General features: G+C 39.4%; 1 protein-coding gene across 11 annotated transcripts in view; it reads right to left on the bottom strand.

Moving 5' to 3' along the window:
- PAM (peptidylglycine alpha-amidating monooxygenase) overlaps positions 1-20,635 on the bottom strand; it is an 843,699-nt gene that overhangs the window by 1,263 nt on the left and 821,801 nt on the right. For 7 of the 11 annotated variants that reach the window (XM_050945654.1, XM_050945643.1, XM_050945642.1 and 4 more), the window contains 8 exons: positions 20,418-20,490; positions 19,645-19,852; positions 18,759-18,959; positions 16,525-16,643; positions 10,428-10,527; positions 8,158-8,211; positions 1,891-2,094; positions 193-249 (listed from right to left, as the gene is read on the bottom strand). In XM_050945654.1, coding sequence (XP_050801611.1) covers positions 193-249; positions 1,891-2,094; positions 8,158-8,211; positions 10,428-10,527; positions 16,525-16,643; positions 18,759-18,959; positions 19,645-19,852; positions 20,418-20,490 — 1,016 coding nt within the window. The remainder of the gene's footprint in view (positions 1-192; positions 250-1,890; positions 2,095-8,157; positions 8,212-10,427; positions 10,528-16,524; positions 16,644-18,758; positions 18,960-19,644; positions 19,853-20,417; positions 20,491-20,635) is intronic. The other 4 variants (XM_050945648.1, XM_050945652.1, XM_050945649.1 and 1 more) reach the window with 2 other exon arrangements.

The raw sequence follows: 20,635 nt of genomic DNA, 5'->3' as shown, positions 1-20,635 counted from the left end.
GAAGGCATTATATACATTTATAATCAAAACAGAGCTGAGAAGGAGAGCCTTCCCCCACCTCAGCCCTTGGAAAACCCCACTCCCAGCACCAAGGTATTAAATATACAGCATTTATTCTCAAACATGTTTATGTGTTGACTTATTTGAACAGGATCTGAGTTAACGGTCAAAGATATCTTGCATTTTACTTACCTTGAAGTCTGCCCAAGATTCTTCCTGAACTTGATTCAAGTTTGTGGTCAGCATCAGCTGGAAAGATAAGGCATATTTCAAAATAAGCGTTAACGACTCTATTCTGAAACGGAGTGCATTTTCTCTCTCTATGTCATTCCAGCCATTAAAGATGATTAAATTCTCAGTCAAATCTGAGAACCAGTCTCTCAACTACTGGCTTTTGTGATTGTGAAGACTATAGTTGGAGAAGAAGAACTTCATCACTTCCACTATCTGGACATTTATATTCCGCACACTGCAAGTTGTAGTAAGACATGCCAAACAGTACTATACTCCTGTTCTCATTTGGACGTGCAGATGGTACAGTTTGCTCTTGAAACACTCTAGATCCATGGTAGACACTTCAATGATCTTCATATTTCTTGAGCTACTGGAAAATGATAGTGATTTCCCCATTGCAAATCCAAAGGAAAACAAAAACCACAACGAAGTTGGTTTTTCTACACACTACTTTGTATATACTCAATCAGTGTAAAGAATTTGCAGAACTAAGTAATTTGTTTTTACCAGTATAAATATATTGTAGATATTTAACAAAGTCCAATTTTATCAAAATGTTCCTATCCACTGTAAATTCAATTACTTCAAAATGCACTGAAGGGAACAAATCTGCATGCTGGGAGATGGACAGGTAGATCTAAGAGGTCTTATTCATATTTGCTTTCTATAACAATATAGCCTCTGGAGTGTTTGCATATTTAACACTAAAAAAATATATCACTCATACAGTATTACTTTTCAATGCTGAACATTTGCAAGCAAGACGTTCTTCCACCATTATCACTGCACTTCAAACTTTATGAATTTTGTGCAAGGATTTCAATTACGTTGGGTCTGTAATAGTGATAGAACTATGTTATTTGCACAGTTCATGTATATTTTATTTTGTCTATGTTTTACCGGTTTTTTTTATGCCATACAGATAACCCAGGAAATGAACATTTAATTGCTACTTCATGTGACAGTTTTGAAGAAAGTAAAATGTGTTATAATAGGTTAGTATAGTATAAACTGGGGCCAACCTCACTTTTTTTAGCACTATAACTACTCATTAAGAAGGCCACAGCTGGATTTCAAAGGGATGAGGGCACATACATAATGGAAACGTATGTATGACTGAGAAAATGCATGAAATAGTAAGTGAACTACCATTTATGTTCCCCTCAGATTTTTTTTTGTTAATGTTTGCAATTTGTTTATTTTTGGGAAATTCTGTAATATAGTTTATATCTTTATCTGTCATATGTTTTAAAAAACTGAACTTATTTTGAAGAAAAGTATTCTAAGCACTTCCAATGTGAAAAGCATCTTTAAGTAAATTATACATTGAATTTTAAAATAAAGGATTTATCTAAATGAAAATAATTGTAATCAGAAGGCTCTTTCTGGGATTTCACACCTGGATAGCAACTAAAGGGAAGATTTAGAAGGAAATACTGAAAAAGTGGTATATTAAGGTACAATAATAAAAGTATTTGCAGATACAGTCGTTTGTGGATGCCAACACAGGATTAGAATGCATTGCCATGGTAACTGTACACAGGATTAAATATAGACAATGGGGCTCTTTTCATAATTTTGGCCCTGCTTGTTCAAATGATGTCTTTGAATAATAAAAGTCTCTTGTTCTGGAATTTAAGAGTTATTTATGGTTACCTCCATAGACCCTTGTCTTCCTCCATCGAATAAATACAGCAATTGCCAACAGGACAACAATAGGAATAATTAGAAGAGTTGTAATAAGAACAAAGGAAATTCCAGGACTGGCCTGTTCGACCATATGATGTTTTTCCCACTTCTTTGAAGACTCCGTTGAAATAGGTTTGTTTTTCAGTTTGGCTTCTATAACTGTTTCTGCTTCTTTAAGAAAAGAAGAGAATTGACACGAGTATTTTAACATTTCAAGCAACATGCTTGAAAAGAACATGCTAATGCACCTGAAATTTTCAGTAATTAATAACAGGCACCATTAAAACTATAAAATGACACTCTAACAGGATTTCTTAGCTACTGCTGGTGTCATCTCAAGAGTCATGCAGGGGGAGAGAGATATAACTTTCTAAAAGTCTGAGAAGATTAGCGTGTGCTCTCTCTATTTCTCTAATATTTGCGGTTCGGAGGATGGAGACAGGACAATTGTCAGGGAGAGTTGCTCCTAAAGAATTCCAACATTTGAATGATGGGAAAATCATGAAGCATTCTATTGTTACAAAAAAGCAAGGCATGACATTACTTTCCCAGTAAAATATCCCTTTATGTTAGCTGCATAGACCCTTTTGCAAGTAACAGGCTACCTTTTTATATTATCAAGAATAAAAAAGGAAGGTATTTGTTACTGTCCTTGAAACAATTAACTCAGAGGGGACATGTATGTGCGTGTCTACATATGCGTGTTTTGTGTAAAACGTTTAGTCTGTACAGAGCAGCTTGCACTTTGCAAGATAGGCTTTAATTGTGTTGTGGTTGCATTTTATCCACAACTTTAGTTTTGTTAGAATCATGCCATGTAAAATGATTCCACCAATTCATTTCCTTTTTCCTACAGTACTAAGGAGGAGGAGGAATGGGAAAAAGAGGCTGATGCTATTGGTAGACTATAGTTATCAAGGAGGAGCATGTGCCATACCGAGAAGAGAGGTGGATAATATGATCCCCAAAAGGTTCAATTTAAGCTGTGAAGTTTGATATGTGTGTACTGCTAGTAAATCTGTATAGCTGGTAATGTTTTGGATGAACTCCTATAAAACTATATACATTTCAGTATTTTCTACCAAGGATAGCCAAAGTGTGGCCTGTGGAGTCAAGTAAAGTCCAGAGAGTTCTAGAATGCTGTGAGTTCCCTTCATCTTTAATATGGAGATGTGGCAGCCAACAATTACCAGGTCCCAGCATGAAATGAACCACTGAAACTTCCTTTGGCTTGTCTTCACTGGGGCATTTGTGAGAGTTAACTACACTTGAGTTAACTCCCCATGAGTTAGCCATGGTCGAGTGAGAGCAGTCACACTGTAAAATGATCGAGCTGCACAGTGATTGGATTAGCAGCTCGCTGAGTAACCAAGTCCCCACTGCTTTATTAGCTGGAGCATCAGCAGCACACAAACTTCAACCCACAGCCTCTGACAGGCCAGCTGGTTTGAGTTTAAAGCCACAGTTCCCAACATTTTCCCTGTATGACCCCATTTTCACATGTATGGCTTCCTGTGACCCCAGACAGCATGGAGGACGCCATTTTTAAATGGAGTTGTCCTAACAGCATGACCTCATACACACTTTGTGTGCAAAGTCAACTGCAGCATGCAGGACATCATTTTGCTTTACAAAATGGCATCCTCCACACAGTGTGACCTCGCGTACAGATGGTATGTGTGAGGTCATGCTACATGGGAGGGTGTCATTTTGTAAAATGGCATCCTATGAACACCTGGGATTGCTGCAACGCTACTTGGGATCATGACCCAAAGTTTGGGAACTGCTGGTTTAAAGTATCACTTAACTTGAGCTAAAATTTCTGTGTACACAGGAGTCAGGCTAGCGGCAACACTTCAGTTATATCTCAAGCTAGAACTGCAGTGAAGACAAGCCCTTACTCTCAATGGACCACACTTCTGTAATGAAGATGAGAATCGTTGCAGACTGTTCAATTTTATGCCTAAGTATATGTTGCCTTTAAGCTCCCAGCGAATTCTTTATGTCGCCCTCACTTCAACACAGCAGAGTTGGTATTGGGGACAGCCACAGTGACCAGAGAGGGGACTAAGTTCTAGTTTAGCTCCCAGGAAGTGTAAATCAAGATATTTTAAACAAAAAATTTTTTTACTTAAATTCCATTTTCTCCATTTTTAATATTTTTAATAAGACTACTGTTTGGATGTCTCACAGGAGAAGAGTACTCCACAACTTCTATGAGGAGGGGTTGGAGAAAAAGAAGTTTCTGGAACCTACATCCTCAACTCAGTCTTGGTCAAGGAGCATGGAGAGAGGAGTCCACTCCCAGTGCGTTGTGCTGCCATCAGGCTGCATCAAATGGGCACACCGGGGAGAAGCCAGAAGAACAAGAAGGAGGGTAAGTTGGTGGAGGTGTTTGACCTGGGAACATAGGGTGAAACTTCAAGCAAAATGAAGCCACAAATTCTGTTTGGAAGTGAATCCTGCCTAACTTCAACCAATAAATTCAATACTCCTTTGAATTCTGAATACTTCAATTCATCCTGGAAAGTATATTCCCAGTTAAGTCACACAGCAAGCAGCCTTCTCCTTCCCCATAAGGTCCATACTGTACCCTTTAGCATTATAGCAATGGATAGACTGATCTATCTTATGTAAATCTCACTGATTATTGGACTGCTCATTGGTAACAGATTACAAATTAGTGACCACTGAAAGGAAATAGGATTTAGGCTCTTTGCTCACTTGGGTGCATTTGAAAATTTTACTCTGATTCTAGGACTGTATTTTGTTGCCACATAAGATTAGAGAAGGGGTTTCTAATGAAATTCTTTAAAAACAATAATTTTAACAAATTTTGCAGGAACTTTTAAGGCATATTTGTGTGAACCATTTTAAATTAGTAAAAACATTTAACTTCATACTAATATCATGGCCTCCAATTTATTTTATATTGTTTTAAACTTTAAAAAAAAACCACACAGATGCATCAGAAACCTTTTCTGATATTATACTATATATCGTATGAACATATATGTGCAATATTTGTATGTATATTTATAAATATTATATTGTGTGTTTTGTGAAATGCTCTCTTCAAGTTTTGTTATGTAGTGAGTCATCACATTTATGTTGCATGCCAGAGACTGACTGTGGTGGCTTTTGTAGATCTTTGGTTGCTCAGGTAACAGCTATGGCTAAAAGCATTTTTCCCTAGTACAACCTTTCTGATTGCACCAGTTTTCCCTATTTTTGTCTCATTTTGAGATTATACTACTGCAATAAGAGCACTCTACCATCTGTAAATTGTAGCTAGTGCATACCACATCAGCCCACATTAATATGCTTTCTGTGGCAGAACATTACACAGAAAGCATATTATATCTATACATTTTACTCCTGGGGGAATTCTGTGCCACTATGTTCGTGCAGAATTTATGTCTCTAGCAGATTTTATTTTCTCAGCAGAATACAGACCCTTCTGGAGAGGTGCTGCACTTACATCTTTCACCCACCAGGGGCTGCTGTGGTGCCAGAAGAGAGGGCAGCCAGCCAGTGGAGAGGCTGCGTTCCTTAGAGCAGGGACAGGTGAGGAGGCACCAGACAGAATGGAGCACATGGGGCTGCTGATATAGGGTACAGAAGGGCTAGTGGGGGAGGACAGACTGGGGCATGAGCTCAGGAGCTAATAGGGTGACAGCATTGAGCCAGGGGCTGAATGGGGGAGGGGGATGAAGGGCCCCATGGGGACAGGAGGTAAGAAGGTGTGCAGGGGGAGATTTTTGGTACCCTAAAGTCAGTAACATGCCTAGACCACTGCCCACAGCTGGCATACCAATTGTTATGCTCATTGCTGAAAGCAGTTAGAAAGGCAGTTGCTGAATCCTTAGGCACAACTAACAGACCAGGAGGGTTTGGGGAAGTGAGTGATGAGGAGTAAACATGACCCAGTGCCCTCCTGACTTGAGTTTTTGCTGAAGCTGCAGTTGTGCAAAATGAAAAATCTAGTTAACTATTGCCATGTGAAATACAGCTGGTTAACTGATGGAAAATTCCCTGCCTGACAGGCTGGAAAACTCCACATCTAAGCAGCTATGTAATACCAACAAATTGGGTATAAAAAGAGGAAGAGATCTGAGCTTGGTGGACATTTGAATACATGGGATATTTTGGGACACCTCTCAAGTTCCCCTGCAGATGGAAAGCTGGGCACTGGAAGTCTACAGATATCCACTCAAGACTTTGGGTAAAATATTAAATGGGGGTTAATTTGGGGTGCTCTACTAACCTGCTGCGGACATGTGTAAGTACTCAAGACTAAATAAATTAGAAGCTTTGAGTGAAAGCACCTTTGTTTGCCTGCTTGCATCAACTATCTATTGGCCAGAGGTGCCGTGTCCCCCATTGATTTATTTCCTGGCACCACCTTGCAAAGAGTAACATTACCAAGAGCTTTGGGTTCAGCAAAACCCTAGGTAACATGGAGAGGGGGGGCTGCAGACATACATTGGGACATGAGATAGGAGGGTGCAGGGACACACGCAGATAGGGGGCAGGCATGCCTGACTGAAATGGGAGAGGCTAGGGGTCAGCCAGGGCCTGCATGGGGGAGGCTACCCAACTCCCTATAATCTCTTCCCATCTCCCCCACAAAAAACCTGTTCCATACTTCTTCCATCCACACACAAGCACCCTCCAGGTTCACTCCCAGGCTCCTTCCCTCCCTCTTCCCCAAGTCTGAGTGGAGAGGAAATATGTTTATGTAGTGTAGTTTAAATGAATTACACAAAGTTCTGTATTAATATGTCTAGTAAGGAATCTATTTGTCAAAAAAAAAAAATCCTAAACCTTTTTTTGTCTGTATTGTTAGAGACATACTTGCGGACAGGTATTTTGAAATAAATCATCAAAATAATTGAAACTGACATGATTATATTGTGTTATTTTGACAAACATAATATGCAGAATTTTAAATTATTGTGTGCAGAATTTTTAATTTTTTGGCACAGAATTCCCCCAGGAGTAACATTTGCTGTCTATTAGCTTCAAGGGGGAAGCTAAAAACTATTGGCTTTACCCTAATGTACCCCGAAGTTGTATAGCAAGTGGTTACTTGAAAGACTCTCTCTGAATCTACGTGATACTGCTGAAATATTCTAATCTAGATATCCCTGATTAAATGAGAGGTGGCAGCTAGCATAGTACCTTTTACCAGTGCTGCCACAGGCTTTTCACCCTCATCTGCCAGAGCCTGGATTTGTTGCACTTCCTTGCATGTTTTTCTGCTGAGTGCTTTGGGTGAGACTGTCTGAGAGGAGGAGGATGCTAGTATTATTGTGTCTTAAAGGCAGTCTACTTTGTACTAATATGTCTACATTTGTTGATTTTGATGCTGTTTCCTTTTATATCTAAAGCTGGTGCTCCGAATTCTGCCAAAGAAAAATAAGTAAAAATAGTATAACTACAGTCCATTAAGATCCCTCAATAACCACACGCGGTTTTTTTTTAAAGGGGAAATTATTACTACTTCTGTATGAGAGACTTGTGCAATAGACTATTATAATTTTAAAATAATTCCTCTTCATCTACCTGAAATCATTATTTTACCATCAACCTTGTGCCATATATGTTTCTTTCCCTGCCTATTTTAAGTCCCTACATTCTTTTGATTCTCTTCTCTCTTTGAATTCATTTTCACCCTGCTATTCTGAAAAAAGGGGAAAAAAAGTAAATCTGGAGGAACAAATTTGAGCAAAAGAAAATGCTTTATACCAATCATTAATAATGTAACCAGCATTATCAATGTGCTGTGCAGACTCTAAATTAAAAGAAAATGGAATCAACAGCTATTTCAAATATGCTTCTAGTTTTTTCTGGATAATTGAGACAACTACATACCACAACTGCTTCTGCATTTAACAGAGCTGATGCAGATGCTATTTTGTGGATAATGGAGGATCATATAGGACAGTCCACTGGGAAAACTTCTATGACTCACTTTTCACCAGTAAAGTTGAAGTGTTTGATTCCACCATAATATCAGGTCTACCAGCAGTGCAACATGCTACCCTATGTCCCTTCCCATGCCGGCTCATTGTAACTCTGAACTATAGAAAATGACAGCGAAAAATTTAACTACTGTCAGACTAGTTAGCGTTCCCTCCCTGATATTTTCTGGCAAGAATATTTACAAAGAACAGAAACGCTTTCCAGTACAACTTTGGTATCCCCATTCTCAAAAGGAATCTGACTAACCTTTTATTTCCTGCACCTCGATACCAGCCTTTTTAACTGATCGATGCTCCATTTCTGTAACACAAAATTGCTCTTTAGGTCAAATGACATTTTAGAAAATCTCTTGACATCTTTACCAAATGTACAATCCTTTGGCAAATATCGCATTGTGTCTGAACTTCACCAAAGAGTGTCAAATAACTATCAATAGCATCAGAATCCTATAAAAGCACGAGGGTGATTCACAAAGGCAGTTTTCAATAATGTCCAACTCCTGTACCACAGAGTGGTTTTGTGGGCACATAAAAGCTCATCACATCTCATATGATTAACATGGTTGGAGTTAATTAGTAATTAATGGGATATTACCAGGGGAAAAACCTAAAACCTGGAGGAAGGTGTTGGGGATATAGTAAGTAGTACTTTGCCATTAGAGGCTTCATTGAATCAATACCCCATATGGCATTTGGGGCACTGTGATACTGGAGGTGGAGTCTTTCAGGTGAAATAAATAATCCAAGGTTCACTTATTATTAAAAATCCTATAGCACTTTGCACAAGAGTTGGGGTATTAAATCTAGTGCCTTGGCCAAATTCCAGCATAGCAATTCCATTCTGCCCACCCAAAATTACCTCTGAAATTCCAGGGGACATTATTCTTCACTTCCTGCCCAAAACTGTGTTGCAGCTGCTATACAACATGAAACAGCCACCACATTTTACCTCAGAAGTGGCTGTATTTCATCAGTGGATGAAGTAATTCTATACATGCAGTTTGCAATATGGTTTATAAAGCATTTTGAGACCTTTGTGGATGAAAAGGTTTTAAAAAACAAAGATAAGTCATTAAACAGTAGAAGTGTCATCCTATCTGAAAAGGCACATTCTGAAAGATTTCACTAGTTCCAATTTCTTAACACTATTTAGGGGAAAGAGGAGGAGGGGAATCAGTGTCTGATAGTATGCTAACATGTGGTCTTGGACAGGTGGGTGAGGACCAGTTTAACAATGTTACCATAAATTAGATGCAAATCCCATCTACTAGATCCGAGGTCGGCAGCCTTTCAGAAGTGGTGTGCTGAGTCTTCATTTATTCACTCTAATTTAAGGTTTCGTGTGCCAATAATACATTTTAACAAGGTCTCTTTCTAGAAGTCTATAATATATAACTAAACTATTGTTGTATGTAAAGTAAATAAGGTTTTTAAAATGTTTAAGAAGCTTCATTTAAAATTAAATTAAAATGCAGAACCCCCCGGACCAGCAGCCAGGACCTGGGCAGTGTGAGTGCCACTGAAAATCAGCTTGCGTGCCGCCTTCGGCACATGTGCCATACGTTGCCTACCCCTGTACTAGATGGATATCCCTTGTAGTTATTATAATTCTATACTTCTAAAATATAAACAAAGTCCCTCTCCTCAAACCTCTTAGCCATGTTGACTGAACTTGTTAGTTGTGTTTTTATAAATCTTAGCTGTTCCCATCTGTCTGTGAATGAAAGCTTGGATGTCCTTTCTATTTGGAGTTATTCTTCACAGGAAGAGACATATCCAAACAGACCAATGGTCCATCTAGTCCAGTGTACTGTTACTAACAGCGGCTAGTACCACATGTTTCAGAGCAAGGTGCATGAAATGTAACAAGTATGGAACAACCAGATCAGATGGGAAGTGGGTGGCTTTCTACATTTTATACATTTTCATCCTATCTAACGTAATGGTGGATTATGTTGTTATTTCTAGAAAATGCCTAATCCATTTTTTAATTCTGCTAAATTCAAAAGTCTTACTCAGATCATATTCACTTCATACCCCTGAAGTCAAACTGAGGATAGCAAGTTGGGAAGTATTCCCAGTTAATGGAAATATAACAACCTCTAAATAAACAGAGGGCATTGTCAACAAATGACACATTAAAGAACTGGAAAAAATTAATCTTTAGATATATACAAATGATGCAACAAGAAAAATACTCACTGGCATATACAATTTCATATGAAGCTCTCTGACAAATTAGTTAATTTGCCCAGGATTCATATTTGATATAGACTGGGATTTAATGTTACAAATGAATGGTAAAAAGAGAAGCCAGTTTTTTGCTAAACATGCTTATTTTAAGCAGTGAAATGTGAACATGAATATGGAAAAAGAAAATTCAACTGTTTAGCTAAAGTAATGAATCCAATCCTTAATTACTCAGGGGACAGACAATGGACAGGGGATGTCAGTCATTGAGAACATGGTTTCAGGGAAGTGTCTTTTAAAGTTCTAGTAAAAACAAAAGCAACGTACTTTCTGTGGAAGTGAACTTCCATACTGTTTTGGCATGAGCATCTCCAATGTACACCGTTTTGTCTTCTGAAGCAACAATGTCATGTGGCATCTCAAAGCTCTGTCAAGATAAACGGCCACAAATCACTTCTAAATAACTACACAATGAATTAGATCACAAATGCAAAAGGCCTGTTTAATCAGAAATTTGAGATACAGAGCCAAATTTAGCTCTCATACAATGGGAGCTATAGCTGATGCTGGTGCCACACCTTAAAAGGAGAGAAGAGACAGGAATTACATCTCCAGGGGTAGTAGTTATTGTCATGATTTATAGAGAACTCAACATGCCATACATTCTGCAGACAACTCAAACCTAGCGATTTACACTTTTTTTGCACAGTCTGTTTTTGTCAATATTTTGATTAAACGTTTAAAGAACTGAATGTGGATATTACTGTGCTACACACAAGAGCGGCGCCAGGGTTTTTGGCGCTCTAGGCGGGGGTCCTTCCGCGCTCCCGGTCGGTGGCAATTTGGCGGCAGGGGGGTCCTTCCGCGCTCCCGGTCTTCAGGGCACTTCAGCGGCGGGTCCCGGAGCGAGTGAAGCACCCGCTGCAGAATTGCTGCCGAAGACCCGGAGCGTGGAAGGACCCCCCGCTGCCGAATTGCTGCTGAGGGCCGCAAAATGCCGCCCTCCCAAACCCTGGCGCCCTAGGCGACTGCCTAGGTCGCCTAAATGGAAGCGCCGGCCCTGGCTACACAATTAAATTAAAAGCTAATTTGTTTATAAATATAGTAGATGGACAAAGGGGAGGGAAAGTAGCGAATATGTATAGCCATCACATAAGTAGAGTGCATATATATTTTATAGACATATATATGCACTAAAGTAGAAGCTTTTTATGTATAAACCTCCACATATTTGTATAGGCAACTGGCATTTCCTAACTTTTGAGTGCTTGACTTTACAACCTTGATGATATTTTAACGTAGGTTTTTGGACATAATATACTTCATCACTATCACAGCTGTAAGCATTGATACAGAATCAATTACTCGCTACTAAATTCTAGCAAGGTGCATACAAAGTGGTTCATTACTTCCAAAACAGAATAAAATTAGTAAACTAAGAATTGGGCCCAACAGCTGTAAGCCAATAATATTAGTTTGCCTTCTTTTCCATAAGGTTTCCATATATTTTTCAAGTCAGCAACTGTCCCAATTTCTGCACATTCTTAGCAGCATGAAAAATGCCAAACCCCTTCACTGCCTCCCTATTTTCCCCCACCCCCTCCATGCAGTCTTTCGAGGATTGAGAGACGGGAGTGAAGAATGAGAATGTTTCCCACGTGTTTGGGAATAAGAATCACAAGGCTGATCTTGTCTCCTACATGATAATGCATAGTGATATCCACTATGTCATCAGGCCTAGCTAATTGTGTCTGAATATTTGAAGTAAACAATTATTTCTGAATATTTTACATACTAATATATTATCAACTGTTGCAAACAACAGCATATTTAACTCTTGGAATAGGTGGACGAAGGGCTCCTATGTTAACTAGGGTTGACAACTTTCTAATCACACAAAACTGAACACCTCTCCCCGGCCCATGCCCCTGCCCCTGCCCCACCCCTTCTCTGAGGCCCCACCCCCACTCGCTCCATCCCCCCTCCTTCTGTTGCTCACACTCCCCCACCCTTAGTCACTTTCACCAGGCTGGGGCAGGGGCTTGGATGTGGGAAGGGGATGTGGGTCTGGGATGGAGCCGGGGATGAGGAGTTTGGGGTGCACAAGGAGGCTCCGGGCTGGGGCTGAGGGATTCGGAGTGTGGGAAGGGGTGCAGGCTCTGGGATGGGGCCAGGGATGAGGGGTTTAAGGTGAAGGAGGAGACTCAGGGCTGGGGGCAGGGGTTTGGAGATGGGGCAGGATGTGGGCTCCGGGAGGAAGTTTGGGTATGGGAGGGGACTCTGGGCTGGGGCAGGGGTTAGGGTGAGGAAGGGGGAATCAGGGTCCTGGCGGTGCTTACCGTGGCTCCCAGGAAGGATCCGCCAGCTCCCTGTAGTCCCTAGGCATATGGGTGGCTAGGGAGGCTCCACATGCTGCCCTCGCACCTTCAGGTGCTACTCCTGCAGCTCCCATTGGTCACGGTTCCCGGCCAATGGGAGCTGTGGAGCTGGCTGGACTTTTAACGACCCAGTCAATGGTGCCAACTAGAGCCGCCAAGGTCCGTTTTTGACTGGGCATTCCAGTCGAAGACTGGATGCCTGGCAACTTTAATGTTAGCATGCTGGCAAAAATTTTAACTCCTAGCTTCATGATGTTGCATAATTTACTAGAGCAAATTATTAATAAATAGTTTTTTGTGCCAGATAACATACTGTGCAAGACAAAGCAAGGTCAATATCAAAGTCCATCTAGTAGCTTCAGTCACTAACCGATTCTCGCAAAACCAACAGGTAGTGTTTTCTGCAAGTGGTAATCTCTTCCAACTTAAAAAGAATGTGGGAGGAGGATGGGGGGAGGAGGGGGAAGAGGTTGAAACAGAGGGAATGAAAAAATAATAAAATTGGACATTTGGCCTTTAATGTGCAGAGATCAGTCTCTTCTTCTGTTTGGCTTTACACATTAAATTAGTTTCTTGACTGGAATGCTATCCTTAGTGTTTGTAACCTAGTTAAATGAGGGACTTCCATGAGAAACAATAAGCTGCTGTGTGCTGAGTAAATTCTAAGGCAGTACTTATGTGTTGTGCAATTTAAAACTCGTTTACTTAGGGGAAAAAGGAAAATTAAATAATTTGTATTTTCTGTTGAAACTACTATTGCAGACTTTTCAGCAGCGAGTCTGATAGCTGATTTTAGCAAAGCTTTTGATATGGTCTCCCACAGTATTCTTGCCAGCTAGTTAAAAAAGTATGGATTGGATGAATGGACACTAAAGGTGGATAGAAAACTGGCTAGACTGTCCGGCTCAGTGGGTAGTGATCAACGGCTCAATGTCTAGTTGGCAGCCAGTATCAAGTGGAGTGCCCCAGGGGTCAGTCCTGGGGCTGGTTTTGTTCAACATCTTCATTAATGATCTGGATGTTGGGATGGGTTGCACCCTCAACAAGTTCGTGGATGACACTAAGCTGGGGGAGAGGCAGATATGCTGGAGGGTAGGGATAGGGTCCAGAGTGACTAGAAAAAATTGGAGGATTGGGCCAACAGAAATCTGATCAGGTTCAGTAAGGACAAGTGCAGAGTCCTGCACTGAGGATGGAAGAATCCCATCTGCTGCTACAGGCTGGGGACCAACTGGCTAAGTAGCAGTTCTGAAGAAAAGGACCTGGGGATTAGAGTGGACGAGAAGCTGGATATGAGTCAACAGTGTGCCCTTGTTGCCAAGAAGGCTAATGGCATATTGGGCTGCCTTAGTAGGAGCATTGCTAGCAGATCTAGGGAAGTGATTATTCTTCTCTATTTGGCACTGGTGAGGCCATAACTGGAGTATTGCATCCAGTTTTGGGCCCCCTACTATAGAAAGGATGTAGACAAATTGCAGAGAGTCCAACGGAGGGCAATGAAAATGATTAGGGGGCTGGGGCACATGACTTATGAGGCTGAGGGAACTGGTCTTATTTAATCTGCAGAAAAGAAGAGTGAGGGGGGATTTGATAGCAGCCTTCGACTACCTGAAGGGGGGTTCCAAAGAGACTGGAGCTAGGCTGTTCTCAGTGGTGGCAGATGACAGAACAAGGAGCAATGGTCTCAAGTTGCAGTGGGGGATGCCTAGGTTGAATATTAGGAAAAACTATTTCATTAGAAGGGTGGTGAAGTACTGAAATGGGTTACCTAGGGAGGTGGTGGAATCTCCATCTTTAGAGGTTTTTAAGGCCTGGCTTGACAAAGCCCTGGCTGGGATGATTTAGTTGGGGTTAGTCCTGCTTTGAGCAGGGGGTTGGACTAGATGACCTTCTGAGGTCTCTTCCAACCCTAATCTTCTATGTGCTCTACCCCCTACTAACACTGCTCTCAAGAGTCAATCCCCCTTAGAGCTGGGACAGTTTCATGAGTCTTGCACTGAGGAGCTAACAGCGCAGGAGCGAGACTCTTTAGAGAAGCAAATGTTGTTCCTGCCTTACATGCCTTTTCCAGATATCTTTCACATAGTTCAAGACACAGGAATCAACTGATCCCTCATTGGACAAATATTCCCATCAATGTAGGAATCCCATCTTCTCTCTCACTCTTCAGCTTTAATTCATTGTCTTTTGGACTAACTTGGGAATTCTTATACTTCCAAAGAGGTCAGTCTTAGGAACCCTATTTAGGATCATCTTCCTATTCACCAGCAAGGAAACAACTGTTATATCAAGCCTTTTCTGTTCCAAGTGAGTACACTGGAGGCCTGAATGAAAGGGTGAACTAGTTCTGTTGGGTTCTGAAAGTGATCTGTTTCCTTAGAACTGATCAATATATCCTTAACCTGAGAATCCCAACAATGATCTGCTATACATAGAGAAAAAAACGTCACACTAAATATACGGGACTATCAACTGATATGGGACAATTATCCTCAATCTCCTGAATGGAGTGCAGAATGATGCAGAAGGAACAATATAAGCATTAACTACACACGTCGGTGCAGTTATCCTGTCAAATCACTAATAAATATAAGATCTCCCTTCCCCACACCAAACTATTTTAGTATCAGAAGGGTAGCCGTGTTAGTCTGGATCTGTAAAAGCAGCGAAGAGTCCTGTGGCACCTTATAGACTAACAGACGTTTTGGAGCATGAGCTTTCGTGGGTGAATACCCACTTCGTCAGATGCATGCATCTGACGAAGTGGGTATTCACCCACGAAAGCTCATGCTCCAAAACGTCTGTTAGTCTATAAGGTGCCACAGGACTCTTCGCTGCTTTTACAAACTATTTTAGGTAATTTGTCCCTTCCTAAGGGAAAAGATGCAAATAAGTGTTTCACTTGCTTTTATTTGTAAGAACCTGAAAAACGTTCTTGTATGAAGAAATATTGACTTTGAGCTTAAATAGCTTTCATTCATCTACATCTCTGAAGATATTTCTGGGAAAAATAATTACATCTTTTCACTACAGGATATTTCTGAAAGTTGTGCAAATGGTTTACTATGCAGGCTCAAGAATCAAATTTTCAGCAATCCTCTTTAAGTGTGCATGAAAAGTTTGCCAATATAATTAAGGAAGTCAGCTGCAAACTTTGTCCTGATTATCAACATCCACTCCCTCTCAAAAAATAAAAACTTCTCCACAGTCTTGTAAGGTCTTTCTCTGCCTGGAAACACTAGTAACACAAAAATTAAAAAGCATAAATTACTGTGTGGCATGTTTCTAAACAGGTTTGTGTAAAACCATGAATGTTGGTTTCAAGCCAGTTTATTTTTATTTATAGAATTGTATATACGCGCACAGCAATTTATGTATACTGAGAAAGACAACATTTGGCACAGCTTAAAATAAGATTGCGACAAATAGGGTATGATACACACAATACTGGCAACTTCTGACATCCCTTCTTTGATTTACACCAGGCTATGAGAGCTTTTAGTATATTTAAAAATAACTTTAAATTACAATATTACTTGAGTGAAAGTTCGGTATCCCATAGTTCTACACTGGTCTTCTGCAAGGAAGGCATGTAATCACATTATATAAATTTATATCCCCAGACAGGAGTACTATTACTGTTTATATTAGTATATTATTACTGTATAAAAAATAAGAACAACTTTGAATCTCTACCCTTTCCTTTAACTTGAAAGGCACAGCTCAGTTTGGATAAGTCACCCATTCTCATCTCTGACTGGCAGTATCCACATGGCAATTTAAAATGTCAGGTGCAAAGTATCTACTGAACCTCGGACAGCTGCCGTATTGAAACTTGTATTGTTCTGGGGTTTCACCTGATCAACAGTGTGGAAAGGATGCCTCAGAGTATATGAAGAAAAATTACAATAAAGTGCAATATAATACAGCAACCTCAGAACCTGGAATCATCCTGCTAAACGTTAAAGTTTGTATGAGGTGTGAGGGAGTTAGACATCAGTGTACCTATGTGCTAAATCCACCAAGAACACTGTGAAATACAGTACCTTTCTAACGGGAATGAAAGTGTCCATTATTTCTCCAGTGGAAAAATTCAACATAAATCCTTGCACTGGTTCTATGTCTCCAGGATACGGCATTCCATTAACTGCAAAGAGCAGACCACCTGCAACAACAAACACTCATTCATTAGTGACCGACAAATTATTTTCTTCTATTTACAAAATAGCATAGATGAAAAAGTTGCCTCAGTGAGACAGAATCAGAAGCAATTATAGAAGAACAAGAGCTCCAGACACAATGAAACATTTATTTAAATTGCATTAGGGAAGGTTGGAAGCTGTATAAACCAATAGGATGGAACAGGAAAGTCCTCAAAGGAGTTATCTGCACATCATCAGATTCAGAATGAATAGTGGAAGGGAAAAAGAAATAAAAAAGAAGCATATGAATTTCCTGGAAGTTTTAAATCTAGCAGAAATGAGCTGGAGCTCTTGCCTGAAAAGCAGCAAAGAATCCTGTGGCACCTTATAGACTAACAGACGTTTTGGAGCTCTATAAGGTGCCACAGGATTCTTTGCTGCTTTTACAGATCCAGACTAACATGGCTACCCCTCTGATACTTCCCTGAAAAGATGTCATCTGTAAGCATTTAAGGGTAAAAAAAACCAAACAAATCCTCCTTCTTTACTCTTTTTTGCCTTTTATTTAAGCTTAATTTAAACAAACAAAACAAAACACCCTGTTTTCATAGAATCATAGAAGATTAGGGTTGGAAGAGGTCTCAGGACATCATCTAGTCCAACCCCCTGCTCAAAGCAGGGCCAACCCCAATTACATCATCCCAGCCAGGACTTTGTCAAGCTGGGCCTTAAAAACCTTTAAGGATGGAGATTCCCTAGGTAGCCCATTCCAGTACTTCGTCACCCTCCTAGTGAAATAGTTTTTCCTAATATCCAACTTAGACCTCCCCCACAACAACTTTTGTCCCAGCAATGGGCTGGTTTGGTCTGGACTGTCAGAATAAAAGACACCAGAGTCAGGGTGAATGTGTGTGAGAATGATGAGAGATGGAGTGTCCGTCTACTATAATGGCTAATTGGTTACTTCAAAGGGTGCTGTGATGGCAGATTGGTTCCTGTGTGCTCATGTGAGAGCACAGAAGATCCTCTCAAGCCACCATGCCACTTGGCATCCTTGCTTCCAGTTGTGTCCAAGACAAACAAATACACCCTTACGATCAGGTTGGTTGCTTCAGCACTTTTCTAGAGCTTTTACATCTTCCAAATCTCTGAACTGGCTCTTTAGGAAACAGTCAATCCTGTTTGTGACTGACAAGAAGTGCTGTTTTAAGCATGGTGGATTCTCTCTCCCTTTTAGTTTATTCTTTCTCCTGTTTTCCACACCTTTTTATTTTAATTCCTGTTTTCTCTTTTCTACTTCCTTCTCTAGTTATTTTGCTCTAATCATGGTCATCTTCTTTTACCCTCCCATTTCTCTCCTTTCATTTCCAGAAACACCTCTCTTTCCTCATGCAAAAGAAGCAACACATGCCCATAATTACAGCACAAGTAAAGTGATGAATACAGATTAAAAACCTGGTATAAAATATGAAACTGTTTAAAAACCTTAGAAAGTATTAATGTCTACTGTTTACTTCGAGTTTCCAGGCCTCAGAATGTAGGTGGTACATAAAGACATCAAACTGGAGGGGGGGTTTTGTTTTTAAATAGCAGCCGAAGAAGAGAGATAAATGCTGCCACAATCCAAACATCCCTGAACTCTGGATCTAACTTTTTACTTTGCTCCCAACATAACCATACACATTTGGCTACTAAATTAAAAAAAAAAATCTTAAGTTTTGATCTTTAAAACAGCAACATCATCATGAAATAGTTTTTTATCTCTGATTTTTATTATTGTTCTCTATGAAATTTGACAATTTCTTTTCCTGCTGTTTGGAAATATTTTTTGCTGTTTCTCTAACGGAGTTTGTTATTTGACAATGCAACCACGAAGGTAAAAAGTGCAAACAATATTGCCTATTTGTTGGCATTACGTTTAAGGATGCTAATTTCTTCATAATTTCTCAGGAATGGAAAGGTAGCTTTTTTCCCAAAAATTACACAGTTGCAAAAATCCACATGATAATTTTGAAAACAGAACAAATTTTTGGCATAAGATATGTGATAGTCTCTCAATGAAATAATATTGTGTGTTGAGATATCAAAGTGATTAAGCATATATTTAAAATGTGAAGAACATGAAAAAAAGCAATTACCTGGAACATATGAAACTGCAAATAATTCTGTTCCAAACAATTTGTGTTTGATTTCTCGTGTGAATTCTCCAGTTTCTGACCTAAAACACTGAATTCGTCCATTTTCCCTGTCTGCTACACACAGCTGACCAAACTCGGGTACCAGTGTTAAGCTGTGAGGTATTCGGAACTGGCCAGGTTTGGCTTTGCCTACTGAAGTCTCTGCAAAAGAAAATATCCAATACATTCACAATCTGAAATAATCATCTTTGTCTAGAAATAGTGTTATTCTAAATTGTGCAATATAACTGTGGGAAAAAGAATACACATGATTATCATTCTCGTTTTCACCAAAATTTTAACACTAAAAGTAAATGGAGTTACTTTCAATTTAAACCACTATAAATGAAAGAAAAAAATCAGGCATATATATGTTTGTACTGAAGTTACTTACTTCACCATAAATGCTTGGCAAAGAAAAAAGTTTCATATTTAAACAGGGATTTAATTACTTACAAGAATTGAAAGGACTATGTCAAAGCTTAACTAGAAGTTACCACACCTCAGAATTTTAAGTTCTTATTCAAGCAATATTTTAAAAAATATGTTTATGAAAACAGGCATTTTATTGATAACCAAGTAAATTCATGTGCATAGTTGTTCTGGAAGTGTCTGGAAGACAGACAGTTTTTTCCTTCTGCTTTTTAAAAGAAGGTGTGTTTAAAAAAAATCTACATATCAGTGTATAGAACTATGTATGATGGTATTCAAAAGATAAGAAGGCCCTAACATCTGTTATTACTGTAACAGAAATAAGTAGGAAACAATCTTACATAAGCTACATTTAATAGTTCATGACCACAACAGTCTCAGTATCTAGTTAAACATCAAGAGCTTAAATCAGTACCTTCCCCCCACTGCATGATGAACATTCCGTTTGGAGAGAACACAGCAATTCGGCTGTTACAATAGCCATCAGACACATAAATGTTGCCTGTGACTGGATCCACGGCCACATCGGTTGGTTGACAGAAGTGATTTTTGTCACTGCCTGGTTGCAAAGACCTTCCCAGGATCAATAAAGGTTCTTTATTATGTACTCCCAATTTGAACACCTTTTGTAGTCAATGGAAAACATAAGAGATTTCAAGTTATAGAAAGTGATGTATGATAGCTAGTCCAGTATAATAGTGATTGTTTAGGGAAAAGTATATAAATCTTCTCTATAGAAAGAACATTTTTACATGCAAATGTATTTTATTAGGCTTTTTATATACATATTGCTCCAATGAAGAAATCCATCATCAAGAATGTAATGGTGTTGATTCTGGAAAAAATCTGCATAAAATATAAATCATCAGCAATTTCAGCCAGTGAGGTCGCTGAGCACTGAATGCTTGTCTGTATGGGGAAATTGAACAGCATAAGTTATTCTACTATAGCAAAGGAATATTTTTAGAATTAAGTCACTTTTATTCCATAACAGAGTGTCTATACAAAATGTTATTCTGGAATAATTTATTCCACTATAGCTACTCCAGTGAATTTCCTCATATGGACAAACCTTTAGTGTATATCTTAACAGCCACAATGTAATAATCTTATCAAACCTTTAGCAAAATATACAAACTAAAAGTAATGAGATCACATACAGTACTTCTAAAAAAGCATTACACATACCTGATGGAGAGCTACATCAGTGACCCAGTAGTTACCATCTTTATCTATACTCAAACCATGTGGCAAATAAAATCTGCAAACATAAATTTAAAAGAAATGCATTTAAAAAAAGAAAGTGATGTGGCAGATACTGTTATGATCCATGACCGGTCTATTATCTCTGTTAGTATCTAATATTTCCCCAAGAGCAATTCAAGATTTTTCTCATCATCTACAAA

Source organism: Gopherus flavomarginatus, chromosome 3 (assembly GCF_025201925.1).
Source record: "Gopherus flavomarginatus isolate rGopFla2 chromosome 3, rGopFla2.mat.asm, whole genome shotgun sequence".
In the NCBI taxonomy this organism is placed as follows: Eukaryota; Metazoa; Chordata; order Testudines; family Testudinidae; genus Gopherus; species Gopherus flavomarginatus.
The sequence above is the reverse complement of the archived record's forward strand: the minus strand, read 5'-3'. Positions and strand labels throughout refer to the sequence as shown.